This window comes from Pelodiscus sinensis, chromosome 7, assembly GCF_052426305.1.
Source record: "Pelodiscus sinensis isolate ZL-2025 chromosome 7, ASM5242630v1, whole genome shotgun sequence".
NCBI lineage: Eukaryota > Metazoa > Chordata > Testudines > Trionychidae > Pelodiscus > Pelodiscus sinensis.
The window spans coordinates 30,866,170-30,880,720 of record NC_143058.1 but is presented as its reverse complement, the minus strand read 5'-3'; the positions used below and the strand labels follow the sequence as shown (position 1 = coordinate 30,880,720).

General features: G+C 45.6%; 1 protein-coding gene across 1 annotated transcript; it reads left to right on the top strand.

The window, feature by feature from the left end:
* The first annotated feature begins 1,538 nt into the window (after positions 1-1,538).
* Positions 1,539-2,845, top strand: RPRM (reprimo, TP53 dependent G2 arrest mediator homolog). The gene has a single exon (XM_006125652.5). The coding sequence runs from the start codon at positions 1,900-1,902 to the stop codon at positions 2,227-2,229; it is 330 nt and encodes a 109-aa protein (XP_006125714.1). The 5' UTR covers positions 1,539-1,899; the 3' UTR covers positions 2,230-2,845.
* The last annotated feature ends 11,706 nt before the right edge of the window (positions 2,846-14,551 follow it).

Below are 14,551 nucleotides of genomic sequence, written 5' to 3'. Positions count from 1 at the left end.
TGGGTCTGGTTAAAACATCTGGCTGATTTTACATCTAAACCAGGCCTGGGCAAAATACAGCCCGCGGGTCAAATCTGACCCACCAAGCCACTGGATCTGGCCTGTAGACACAGCAGGGAGCCCTAGAGAGGCTCCCCTGTTTGCCCCGCAGCCTCACACACTGCTCAGAAAAGCAGCTGCGGGGCACTTTCTTTTTAAAAACTGAACTTGGAGGGGAGGGGAGAAGGCTTCAGGTGTAACTCCCATCCCAGCGGCCTGCTTCTGGACCGAAACTTGTCAATGGGAGCTGCCTGTTTGAATAACAGGAAGCACACAAAGCAGGGGGCGGGGCAGGCAGGCTGGCTGAGAAACTTTTTAAACTCTGCAAGCACTTAGCTCTGCAGGGAGGCAGGCTGGTTGGGCTTCTGGCTGGTAAGTCTCCTGGACATAGCCTGCCTCTGGCACCCCAGCCGCTCTCTTCCCCAACCCTCTGTCTTAACATACCCAAACCCTCCTGAACCTATACCCCAACCCAGATCTGGCACCCCAGTCTCCTGCCTAGGTTACAATCCAAACCCCTGTACCCCAGTCACCTGCCCTAGATCACAACTCCCTCCACCGAAACTCCCTCCCTGATCCCATCCTCCCTCCTGCACCCCAATCCCTTACCCCAAGCTCCCTTCTGCACTCAACCTCCATCCCAGACCACACACCTCCTCCATTAATACCATGGAAGAGTGTGACCCTCAACCACTTTCCAAAATCTTGGAGTGCCCCCCCATCGAAAATTATTGCCCACCCCTGCTGGAGACACTCCTATTGTGTCGATATAATCCAGATAATGATTCATCTGATCATAACAGCACAGAAACCCCACTGATCTGACTTGCGTATCTTGATGAACTAGCCAATTTTTGGTCCCACCCCTTGCAAATCTCTTGCATACATAAAGAGCAAATGTAGCTGATCATCTTACACCAAAAGAAACTAACTATACTACCATAAGTGAATCCCAGAACAAAGGTGCTGCAAAAAGCTAGATCCTGCCAAGTTTGGTTTAAATGGACTTTTGTGTGTTGTTTTGTATGTGTGTATGTGAATCAGCCAAATTCCAATGTCTAAATAGAGAAGATGTTCACATACCCTTGCTGCACACTATGAATCCTGGACCCTGTGTCCTCATGAAACTGCACCAAGAAAAGTTGGATCCAGCAGTTCGATTTTACCCTGTCCTGACAAATGTTGGCCACCCCCTGGGAAACTGCACCTACAAATACAAACAAGGTATCACTGCTGCCAGTTGCAGAGGCACTACATCTAGACAGCAAAGCTAAGGGAGGGGTGGGAATGCCAGGTGTGATGCAGCCCAAAGTTAGCTGGGCCCAGCAGGAGACAGGTGCCAGCTTTTGCAGTGGCTTTGTGCCAGGCAGCTGCAGGGGGTGGGTGGAATTTGTCCCCTCTACCCAGCTGTGGAGAAGTCCCTGCAGCAGCCAAGTCCTTCCCTCTGGGCTGCCACCTCCCCGTCCCCAGCCCACCTCCAGCCCTTTACAGCCAAATCTCCAAGTCCTCCCATGCCAAGGCGAGTGGGGCTGTGACTCCAGGAGCAGGCTCCTGCCTTTCCTGCCTGCAGCGGCAGCCGGAGCCGGGCAGGGGCGCTCTCCCCTCGGAGCTGGAGGCCGCAGAGCCAGCGAACGCCTCCCCCGGCGAGTGGCTGCCCTCCCAGGCGCAGAAGTTCTCGCAGCCCCAGCAGAGCCGGAGGAGGCGGGCGAGCGCAGAACTCGCCCGGAGCGGCCGCTGCCTGGCCCCGCACCCCGCCGCTCCCTCCCTCCCTCCTCCGCGGCCGCTGCTGCATGAGGCGCCCGGGGCTGCGCTCCGGGGCCACCTGTTCCGCTCCGCGCCCGCCCGTGCCCGCCGCTGGCCATGGACGCCTCGCTGGGCAATCAGACCGGGGCGGCGGGGCTCTTCGCCGCCAACAGCAGTGACTCCCTGGGGAGGCTGCTGAACTGCTGCACCCCGGCCTCGGTGGTGACGGACAACGGCTTGGCAGGGAGCGGCCCGGACGAGCGGAGCCTCTACATCATGCGGGTGGTGCAGATCGCGGTCATGTGCGTGCTCTCGCTCACCGTGGTCTTCGGCATCTTCTTCCTGGGCTGCAACCTGCTCATCAAGTCCGAGGGGATGATCAACTTCTTGGTGAAGGACCGGCGGCCGTCCAAGGAGGCGGAGGCGGTGGTGGTGGGGCCCTACTGACTGGCGAGCGAACAGGTGGCACCGCCGCGCCGGCCCCCGTGGCCTTTTGTGCGAGGAGGCCAGCCCCGCCCCGGGACCTGCCGCCGGGGGGCTCTTTCCCGGCTGCCGGGAGTCGGTCCAGGATCTCCCGCGCCTGCTGCGCGGGGCTGGCGGCGCCCGAGGATGGGTGGCTGGGGGCGAGGACAGCCCCGGCCGGGCAGCCCCTGCGTGTTACGGCCGGAGCGGCGCCTCCTGCAGGGGCTTGTACATAGCGGCGCTGGCGCGCCGGGTGGGTGGGGGGCTGCTGCATGGCGAGTGTTAATTCCTGTGGTAAACGAGATTTGCTTCCGAGGGGCTGCGGGAGCTCAGCGGGAACTGGAGATCGGCGCCTGGGCTCGGCGGGACGCGGGGGGTACAGCGCGTGGCCTCTGGCCCAGCCCCGGCGATGGGCGAAGTTGTCTTTCTGCGGGAGCGCTCTCGGCTCGCCAAGTTTGTACCGGTCCCTCCTGCGCCTGCGAGCCGCTCCGCTGAGCCCTCGCTCGCCACGGCCCGGGCTGCCCCGCCACACGCGCTCGGCCGGTTGTTGTTGTTCTTTTCCTGGTTTCATTGGCTTTAATAAATACACCTTAAACTTTTAGACCCTGCGCTCTTGGGGTCCTTGTGCGCTTCCCCCGCCGGCCACCCCGTTCGCTCTCGGGTCTGCAGGCGCACCGCCTCCGCTCTGCCCGGGGGGCTAGAGAAAACACGGGTCGAGGCTCGGGAGAGGGCAAAGGGGATCAGCCCAGGGCACAACCCAAGAACCGCGACTATCGTAACGCTGCGGGAATCGAACGGCAACGCGCTTTGCCTCGCAAGTCTGCTTCCCCCCCAGTTTAGGAGCTCGCGGGGCTTAGCAGAGTGCCGCTACAGGAGGTCAGTTTCACCCAAGGGTCGTTTTAAAGCGCGTCCTCCCGTGTTAGGACGGAGCTGGGGGGAAGGCTACGCGTCTGTCACAGGGTGGGATCCACCATGAAAAGCATGTTACGCAGCTAGTAAAAAGTGGGGAGTTGTGCTCTGCTAGGAGTCATCGCTCCTGTAATTAGCTTTAGAAAGGGAACTTTGATGAAAAAAGTATCGATTGAATCAATGTCCGCGGCAAGTCGATTGAGCCTGAAATACACAACACAGTCAATACCTCGTCTTTGCAACTCAGGAATCTGCCGTTTTATTTTGCCTTTTAAAACATCCTTTTGAGCAATAGTGACACACAAAGGCGATGGGGGCTAGGCCTAAAAGTAGGACCAGCACTTTGAACGAACAGCCTGGAATCCCGCCAAGAGCCAGAAATGTGCCTTGGTTCTTACACGTTAGCTCGAGCCTTTGATCAGTGCTATAGCCGGATTTTAGGGCTTGCTGTACTGTGTGTGTGTTCTTCCCCCACCCTCAGAATACTTTTTAAAAAATAGATAAAACCCTCCCTGCAAAATGAATCACTATGGTCACATTCCTTTGGGGATAAAATTACACACTGAAAGGATCTGCGTTTTCATTACATTCATTTCCTTTAAAAGGATAATGGAGCAGCTTTCTGCCTGGGGTTCTGCATGCCAGCTTATCAAAGCCCTAAGGGCTTGGACTAGTCAATACATCTGCATTTGCTCTAGGAGTAAAACTGGCATAAATGCCGCCACTGGCTGAAGGCATGCAAAAAGACTTCAGCAACCTGTCTGAAAGCCAAATATCTCTGTCCCCGATGTAGAAAATATTGGAGCAAAACTTCATTTTAAAATTCTAATACATAGGCAGACCATTTTCATTTTTTCTTTAACTTTTCTTTTAAAAGTTTTTAAAATGTTGCTTGATCCATCAAAGGCTCATCAAAAAGACCACAGATCTGACCCGATTTTTGTGTTAGTCAAGTTATTAAAAACTTCCTGCTTCAATTGATCAGGATAACATTTATTAAATACAAAATGAACCAGCACACTAGAGAGAGTGAAGTTGAACAGGTTCTGAGATGATAGCTCCACTATGAATAATAAAAAGAATTTACACCGTTCAACACAAACCACTGAGAAACAGATAATTCCCAGCAGTATCATTCACTGCTTTTAATGGGAAGACAAGGAAGATATCTGCTTGTTCTCTTTGGAATAAACCTGTCTGTGAAATTTGTTACTGAATTAAAGTAAAGCCAGATGTCTGAGACATCTTTCAGATTAGACGTTGGCAAGATGTGTCACCACAACTCCATTTTTTCCTTAATTCTACTTTTTGTTTTGTTTTGTTTTGTTTTGTTAGCAATGCAGTAGGCTGGTACAAGCAACAACTCAATGTATAATGTTTAGTCATTTGAAACATCACAAATAGGCAGTTGCCAGTAACCTGAGTTGCAAAATATACAATATATTCATGAATCATCTGGGAGTTGGCCCTGTTCACCTGCATTTATGACACACTAAACAAATTGCTTTCAGAAGCCTCAACATTTTCACCGTTGTAAATCTAATAGATGACAAACCCCTATTTTTGTAACAAAACATCATGAGTACATGATTTACTGATTAACAGGACAGAATTGCAGAAAACTGACTCCCAGCCCAAACAAGGGGCTTCTTATAAAGGATAAGTTCCCAGGCGTAACAAAATATTTGTGATGGATAAATTACTTTTAAAAAAGAGCTCTTTATAATGACCATTCATTTCAATTTGAAAATTGTGTTTGAAAGACATTTTTGTTCAACCGTTTCTTCCCTAAATCCTTCACTGATATTAACCCTAGCTGACACCTACCCCTTTCTGCAGTAGAAACCCAGAGAAAGGCCATGAGGATTTTGATCCTCAAGAAGCATAGATATTCTGGGCATATATAGTATGCAATTGCTAAAGAGGAGGAGAGGGAAACGGAGGGAAAATATTTCTCTGAACCAGACACAAATAATTGTCCCCCAAACCAATTTATGTCAAGATTCTGCTAACTACACTCACCTCCAGTCTTCTACCAAGGAAGAAATAATTTACTTCCCAGGAATCCCAGCTCACACTTACCTGTGCTAAACACAACTGGGCACCAGCAACTCATGAGACTGATGGGCAGACAGCTATGCGAAGAAGGCAGCTTCTTTAGACCAGTTTACATCTATCTATCTAGTGGAAGTTTTAGCAGAGCATTTAGAAATCTCAGACCTGAAGTTACCCCTTTGTGATTTCGAAGACACAGAACTCCCAGTACACACTATAAGAAAACAGTATGGGTTAAAGCAAAGTAATTAGTTGGAATACCATATGGTATTATAATACCAGTAATTTACCAGATGACTTATTTCCCTGATATTTACCTTGCCTAACTGAGTGTTTTATGGAATGTTAACTTGTCTGACAAAATTGGCTTAGGATTTCAGAAGAGTTTTGTGACAATTCAATCATACAATAATATCCAACCCCTCCACAAACTCCTTTTCTGTTTTGTTGCTTTAAGTGGTAGTAGAGTATTATAACCCCAAAACTCCTGGTTAATTTTGCATCTTTTCATTTTCCAACACATGAAGTTCTTAATACCACTTGGTAAAACAAAATCTAAAACTGACATCATAATAAAGGTCCTGGAAGGAAATTTTCTATTATACATAAAAATGCTGGTTGCACTGATGTTCAGTGACTTTAATGGAATTAACAGTTACAAGAGTGTGCAGAAGAATTGGAAACTTACTCCATTCTATATTTATATTATTTGCCAATACTCTGAATTGGAGATATATCTATATCTACTTTGCTTTGCTTAAAAGAAGGGTGAAGTAAATTGAGTAATACAGGATTAATTGAGAGGAATTTAGATGCATTATTCACAGTTGCTTCAAGTGTGCAGAACAAGATATAACAGAAAAAAAGATTCCTTATGGATGTAATTCTTTTAGTTCTGTGGTGAAACATAACCCTTAGAAAACCTATACAAATTCTATTATGTCCTCTTTCTCCCTAACAACTAACAGCACATTTCTCTTTCATATCTCACTCGGGTTTTGCATCTTTCCTTGCAGCTGGCTATGGAATGCTAGTTTTGAAACATCACTGAATAATTACAGACTTCACCCTTTCTCTGAAAGCTGGCTACAATGTGTGATGAGCCCTCAAAACAGGAGTCAAAGATTATCTAAGTTACTTGCCAAAAAGCTACGGAAACATTTTGCTCATCCTATGAAATGGGAAACACTTATTAAGAGAGCTCCAGCAACTGCAATTGCTTTTAGATACACCCATTTAAATGTTCTCAGGCTAAATTTGTCTAGATGGCTGTGCAATTTTAATTTTATGCTTGCCACAGGATAGTGGCAATAATAATCAAATGAAAATTTTAAGTATCTAGAAAATGCCTGCTGCTTCTGATAAAATACATGCAAGCATTAAGTCTTATTTTGCACACGTATTTAGGCAAAATTCCCATTGATTTCAAAGGGAGATTAACCTGAATAAAGAGTGTGGGGTATTTAGTGTTGTTCATTCCTAGTTAATAAAACAAGCTTTATTGTTTTAGGGTCAGCTAAATTATATCATATGTATCACTTAAAGTGCCCATATATTCATAGATCATTTAATATATCCAATATATTGAATATTTTGTATTGTTTTACTGGATTGGAGAGTTTTAACCAATCATAATGAAATGGCATCTCCTAATAAAATATGTATGCTTTATAAGTATAGAAAACACATTTTAGCATTGATCTCTAGTTGAGCAAATTTTAAAACATTGAGCTTGACTCCATAGTATCTATTAGAATCTTTAAAGAACACTTCTCGCGTGTGTGTTTATCTATATACATATACACACATGAATGGATTTTGCTGAATGAAAGATCCATTGATGTCATCAGGCCATGACTCCAGATGACTAGTATAGTTAAAGAAGCCTCGAGAGACATCATGTGTCTCAATTATTTTGTAGTGAAGAGCAATGGTGGCTTCTCCATAATAGCTGGTTTGACCTGCTTTCCGCTATAAACCCAATTATCCCACCGGTCACTTCAAAATTATCCTCAAACAAGATCTGTTCCTCTTCACACCTTCATATGTAGCCAGTGACTGTCAGCCACTTTTTATTTTATTTTTTGCTAATAATTTAGATAATTCTGCTTCTCCTAGTTACCAGTGCATTGCAGCACTTCCTCAATTGCTCCACTGATACTGGTACCCTGAATCTGTAATAATCACTGCAAATTTCAACACAGTCCCCTGGCTGAGAAGGAGGAAAGAGAACAGCTGTCCCCACCTCTCCTCTGGCCCACCAATGCCCAATCCTCCTGCTTGCCAGCGTGAAGGGCAGAGCTTCATGCATTAGGGAACATCTTTTGTACAATCTTCTGAAATTCTGCCACCTTCCCCTTTCTGAATCAGAACTGCACCAGCTGGAATGACTTCAACACGAGGAAAGATTGAAAAGATTGATTTAGTTTCATGTGGAAAGGAAATTAACGAGAAGGCACATGGAATAATCTAAAATAAATATTATAAAGAGAGTAAATCTTGTTCCCATTTATCCTTTTCATACAAGGAGACTGGGTCGTTTAATGAAATTGAAAGGCAGCAATTTTTAACCAGATAAAAGAAAGCCTTTTGGTATAGTGTGTGCATGGTTATTCAGTGGAACTCATTGCCACACAGTGAGCCAAAGATCTTAGTCAGATTTTAAAAAGGAATAGAAGTAATAGAATAGAAGGAAAAGATGTAATGAGAACAGTGACAACAGATAAGGTAAAATGTTTTTTATAAAAGTTATAAATACTCAGGCTCCAGGGTATAATCCAATCACCACTTGACAGTGGCTAAGGAAGCACCTTCCTCACTGAGCAAATTACTTTATCACTGTTCCCGGTGGGATTTTTTGCTCATTCTCTTATGCATTTGGCACTGACACGGTAGGAGACAGGATACTAGACAAAATGGACCCAATAGTTTCTGCAGTAATTCTTGTGCTATTAGGATATAATAAAGTAGGGCCCAAAATTGAAAAGTCCCCTGCCATTCCCCTGCTATGGGAGCCCTCATACAGTATTTCTACTCTCTCAACTCCAGAGCAGATAGTCACTGAAGGGTTCGAGCTCTTTGAACACATTGTACAATTCCATTTGGGCAGTGTAGGATGCTGCATAACCTCTTCGTGAAACCCTCCTGTACATGGAAGCCATTAGCATTATCCACTGCAAATTATTCTAATTTTATCACAAGGAAATGGTTCTCTTACATTGTTTGCTCCAGACTCTCTTTCTACTGCCATCACACTGTGCAAACACACAGGAAGATATAATCCCTGTCCCAAAGAGTGTGCACTCTAACTCTAAACAAGTTACAACAAGTGATTGACACAAAATTTAGGAAAGGGTAAAGAGGACAAGAGTAATAATAAGATAATGCCATTGCATAGATCAGCTATAGCACAACTTCATGGTTCGCAGCTAGTCTGAAATCTTTTTGGTTTGTTAAAGCTTTGGACTGATAAAGTCTGATTTTGGAAACTGTAACAGGGTTGTGAGTCATTGCCTCAGAGCCTCCTGCTGTTCTCTTTGGGAATGAGTGCCTTGAAGCACTCCCTATTGGCCTGTGTCGCACCTGTCTCTTGCTGGTTCAGGCCCCATGTCTCTCTCTGCCCACGGTGCTCTTTCCTCCAAGTACTACCCTTTGGCAGTGTCCACACACTCTGGGGTCCTTTCCTCTCAGGTAACACCCAAACCCTATACCAAACTTGCCTCAGTGACCCACTGCCAGTCTTCATCTAGCCCCTGTCTCTGGGGCAAACAAGGAGCCCTTATTTATATTGCCTCAACTAGGCCTTAATTGGCTGATACCTGCCACAATTGCGGGCTCCACAATTTCAGACCTCTCCCAGGATATGGATACATGCTGGATGTGTCAAAGAAAAGAGAGGAGTCATCAAATTCTATCAACCCTTCTCCATAACATTTCCAAAGATCAATAATTGCCCTTTCTGCCTAGTAGACAGATTCAAAGTAGTAGTGAGAGCAAGGTATGGGAGATTAATTTTACAGCTACCTTTTGAATGGATTGCACGAGAGCAATGTGTATGTCAGGAATACCAAGAAAGAAGAGGAGTCTTGTAGTCAATGTGGGAGATTCAGAGAGTCCAAATGATAGATGAGCACTTCAGTGCTCCTCAGTGGCAGGAAAGAGAATGTGACAGATAATGGTGCAAGGCCGGAAAGGGCGAGAGAAATCATAAGCAGAAAGGTGATCTGAAAGGTATTGGTATAAACATGGTGCTTGAAGTTGTGCATGCGGATGAGAGCATTCAAACTGTATAGTGCAAAAAGGGGAGGAAAAGGAGAATGCCTTCAAAGACAACAGAATAGAAGAGAACCATCAATGACAACATCAAGGGAGTACAAGGTTTCAAGAGACATTTCAATCAGCACTCTTAAAAGGAGGAGGAAGATGGAGCAGAGACTGAAAGATCTGTTAGGAAAATCATCTGAATCCTTCCTCAGATCTGATTCAGTTAAGTGGAGGACAGAAGACCAATTAGAAGGAATCCAAGATTCCTTGGAGTAAGAAGAGAGGGAACTACAGCTCTGTAATTACTTTGGGTTTTATTAGAGATTTAACCATCCAGTACTTCTCTGTGGTTTTGATTTTCAATACCTCCTAATTACTTTAACTTCTCCCTCCTTTTTTGAAAAAATGTTAAAGTTTTCTGTCCCTTCCTCTCTTCTTCATGAAGATATTCAGTCCTATGGGATATCCTTCCATCTCTAGTAAGTCCATCATAATACAAGCAAAGATTTCCTGTAGATTTACTAGGGCAGTGCACTATGCAAACTATCATCCATGTAAATTCCAGTGACTATTAGTTGGAGCTATAGTCTGATTCCCTGCAGACAAATCTGAACATTTACAATTACAATTTTTTGAAAATGATTTCAAATACAGTGGAAAGTTCCTTATATTATTATTCTCAATTCCCTTTGCACAGTCAATAGCCTGATATTGTAAGGCAGAAAATATATTCAGGTCTTCAAGGTCTTGTCAGAACTTTTGATGGCATTAAGAACTTTTGATGGCATTTTGTTTTGATTTTTTGGGGGGCTATCTTGAAAGCAACAAATACATTTTCAATTCAACCAGCATTCAAGTGTAACTTAGAAAATTAACTTTTAGAATCCCAGCTTCTTTCTTGCGCTAATGACTTTAATTCCAAATACAGTGGCATAACAGCTGTCAAACTTATTCCCTTCTTTATAGTTTGGGCATGTCTACTCTACAGCATCATTTCAAAATAACGCATATTATTTTGAAATAACAAGGCAAGCATCTACAGAGCAAGCCCATTATTTCAAAATAACGGGCTTCTTATTTCAAAATAACAAACCCTCATTTAATTAGGAATAACACTTATTTCAAAATTGCTATTTCAAAATAGCAGTAGTGTGGAAGCTTCACTGCTGCTATTTTGAAATAGCTCCTCCCAGGGCCATTCAGAGTAATTACTTCCCAGCGCTTCCTGGGCCTCCAAATCAAAGTAGCACATACACATTAGGGGAGCCTGCCTCAGACTAATTTTGAGGTTTCCCTGTAGTGTGGATGTGGTATTTTGAAATAGTTATTTCAGGAGTTATTATTCTGAAATAACTTATTTTGAAAGCCCCTTATAGTGTAGACATACCTTTTGTGAGGAGTCAGTTCATTGTTTTGGAGACATGTAGTCTTTTTTTTTTTTTAATGCCAACAAATTTTGCTTGCAGCTGTAGAGTATATTGGATTCTTAAAGAAACAAATCAAGGAGAGTTTAAAGTATCCAGCGCTCCCTGTACCCAGCAGTTTGTGACCTATTCCATAATTATAGAAAATATTTTTGGGTCTCAGAAAAAAGTGACATAAAAACACCATTTGAAAAATGCACAAAGCAATATATCATCCCTATATCCCTTACTTTATTACTATGAGGTTAGATTTCTTCCTTTTACCTCCATTTCAGATGGAATCTAGCTCTAGGGCAGTGGTCCAACCAGTACATCGGGATTCACTGGCAGATCTTGGAGCCTCTGGCAGGTGATCCTGACTGGTTTGGCTAAGAGACTATCAAGAGCCTGCACTTCAGCTGCCCCTTCCCCCCATTGCTGCTCCTCTCCTGCCCTTTGCCTTGGAGCTGCCCCTTTCCCTGGAAGGCTCCTGCTTTCTGTGCAGGGCAGGGGAGAGGAGAGAAGGGATGCTGATATCAGGGTGCCCCTTCTCCCACTCTGTATCCCATCTCCACAGAGCAGAGAGGGGGCACAACAGGACCTGGAATGGAGTTTGCTGGCTGCTTTAGGGAGTGGGCCAGAACCATGGCAGGGGTGAGCCTGCATAGCCCCCACTGAACCACCACCGAGGAACCACCAGCAGTGCCCAGCTGGAGCCCACATCCCAAACTCCTACCCCGGTCATGAACCCTTTCCTGCACCCTAAGCCCTTGCCCTAGCCTTGACCCCCCTGCATCCAAACACCCTCCCAGAGCCTGCACCCTCCTACATCCCAACTGCCTGTCCCCAGAGCAGCTCAGAGCCCCTCTCACACTCCAGATCCCTTAATCCAAGACCAGAGCCTGCACCCCAACCCTCTGCCTCAGCCTGATGAAAGTGAGTGAGGATGGGCAAGAGAGGGAGGATGGCGTGAGCAGGGTTGGGGCCTTTGGAGAAGGGGTGGGAAGGAGGCGGGGAAAGGGTATTTATATTTGAGGTAGATCTTGGATTGCACTGAAGTTCAAAAAGTGATCTCATGCTCAAAAAGGTTGGAGACCCCTGCTCTACTGATGCATATTGTGGATGTGTGATGGTCCACAAACCTAACATGGCATTATGCATCTACCTATGGTGTAGACTTTCCCCTACAATTGTGGGAGATAAGGGTAAAGAGCAGCATGGTGAAGGTGACAGGCAGCTAGCAGGATCCCTTGACCACAGATTAATTGCCATACAGCCCACATGACACTGAAAAAGCAAGTGACATGGTTTCTAACTCTACATCACTGCTGTTGTGAGAGAGAATTGAGTCCTAAGAAACTTGATGGGTAAATCCTCCTTTTATAATTTTCAGCTGTTCACCATGAGTTCAAATTTTGCTTTGTTTTCTCTCCATTTACTTGCTATGATAATATATATAGCTCCCAAGAAAGTTTCAGAGGGAAGAAAACAAGAATGAGACTTTTTTTCAAATTTGGATAAAAATATCAAGCAAACTACAAAAAGGAAAGAGAAAACATTACAGATGGGTGGTATATCACCAACATTGGGGTTGATAGTCATTGCTGTGTGTGTCTAGGTATACCAGGCATTTGAGGCCTTCTGCTGAAGCCAAGGCACATTATTCCCTTGCGATGTCCTGGGAAGGAGGAGGGAGGATAGAAAGTTTAGACCTCCTAGAACTGCTTAGAGAGGCCTCCCAGGATCACTGAGTATGGGTTCTCAGGCTAAAAAAGGCTGAAAGTTAGCAGAAGCTAATCAGGGGAGAGCCCAGCAGGCAAGTCAGAATAACTGTCAGCTTCCTCCAGTGGTCAGTTCTGAGTGACCCTGAGAAAGAAGGATCTCCCCTGGTTTAACTCAAAAAAAGTCTGGCCTGGCCAGGTGTTTAAATCTAACTGCACCTTTTTGGCTGAGTCAGCAAAATTCTGCTTTTTGTTTTAAACTGTGGGATTTGAAGCACAGATGGCCATGGAATTGGGATATCCAGTTAGCTTAACAGGAGCTTGTCTCATTAGATGCTCCACTGGTTCAGGGGAACTTGTGACACTCTTATGCCATTGTCAGGTGGCCATGGAAACGGAAAGCTGGTGATGACATCAGAAAGGCCAGCATAGACAACTCAGTGCTTCCCCCTAGAATCCTGTCAGGATATGAAGGGTTCCTTAGTTGACAGCAGAAAAGACTAACAGTTTTGTGTTGCATTCACAAAGGTATCATGGAGTGTGCAAATACTAGATCTCCTGCCCCTTCACTTCCCCCTGCCCCGCACTGCTCTGGTATAACTATACCTGAATTAATAATTCCATTTAGGCCATAACAGTCCCAAAAAGTTATGGATGCTTGACAGTGTTCAGAAAAGAGCAGGGAAAGAAGCAATGTATGAAGAAAGATTTAAAGCATAAAAATGTGAATAGCTTGGTAACAGAATACAAACAGGCAGAAGGAAAGCATGATATGAGTCTGTAGAGAATGCTGAAAATGGAGTGGTGCATGTATAACTGGAGAAATAGGGATGGAAAAATTTGTTAAATGACCAGAAAAGCTTTCTGACAGTAACAGGTATTAAGCTTGTGGACTAGTCTATCAAGAGAAACTCCATCACTTGTGGCTTGTAGAGTGGACAGTGTATTGGAAAAGGGCATAATTTTCAAGAAACTGGACTAGATCATCTATAGGATGTTATTATTACTATGTTACTAAGTTTCTGAGACAAGGTTATAAAAAAGTGCTAGCAAAGTATATATTTTATATGATGCTAGAATACAAGTAGCTGTTGAAACCCTGACATATTCTGTAAAAATGAAGGTTTCATATAACTCAGGAAAGATGTGTGCCCTTTGCAATGCTAGATAAATATATCACCATTCTCAGTATGATGCAGAAGTGAAAAGTTCCTCAATACATGAGAATGTGTGAGAGATTAGTAAGTGAAGAAAGCAACCCAGAATTCAGCAATTTTGTGAAGTGAAGGTAGAAACGATTCTCTATAATATTGTGATGGGGTGAGGCCCGCCTACCCCACCGAAACGGGCCCATCCCGTACTGGCCCCGCGATTGCCCTCTCACTGGTGGGGGCAACACAACGGGGGTTGCTCGCGTGCAGGCGGTGTAGCGCCACCGCGCGTCAGCTGAGCGGCGGGCCAGCAACAGTTGCTGAGCAACGCGGGGCGCAGGGCCGCAGGGTAATGGCGGCCGGAAGTGATGGCGGGGCGGAAGTGACGTGAGACGCCCAGGAGGAAGGGCAAGGGGAGGGGGATAAAAGCCCCGAGGGAGACAGAGAAAAGGGGGGAAGCAGGAGACGGAGGAGGCAAGGGAAGGGGGGCGAGCGAGAAGCAGGAGACGGAGGAGGCAAGGGGGAAGATGAGCCAGAAGCAGGAGGCGGGGTGGAAGCAGCCCAGGGCAGGGCAAGGAGCCGGCGCACCGGTGGGTTACGGGGACATACCCCCTCCAGTGGGACAGGTCCAGGAGAATCTGTCGTTAGGGCCCTGGGCTGGGGTCTGGGAGTGAGGGTGGGCCCAGACCCCCCACCCCGCACACCCAGCGGAACAAACTTTGAAAGCAGCTGCCAATCAGCAGCCAAGGAGCATAAAAAGACAAGAGGGAGAGAAGGGGGCGGGACTGGACCCCCACAAATATAT

What these genes read in the sequence shown, in the direction of transcription:
- RPRM (XM_006125652.5), top strand. Translation starts at nt 1,900, where the DNA reads ATGGACGCCTCGCTGGGCAATCAGACCGGGGCGGCGGGGCTCTTCGCC.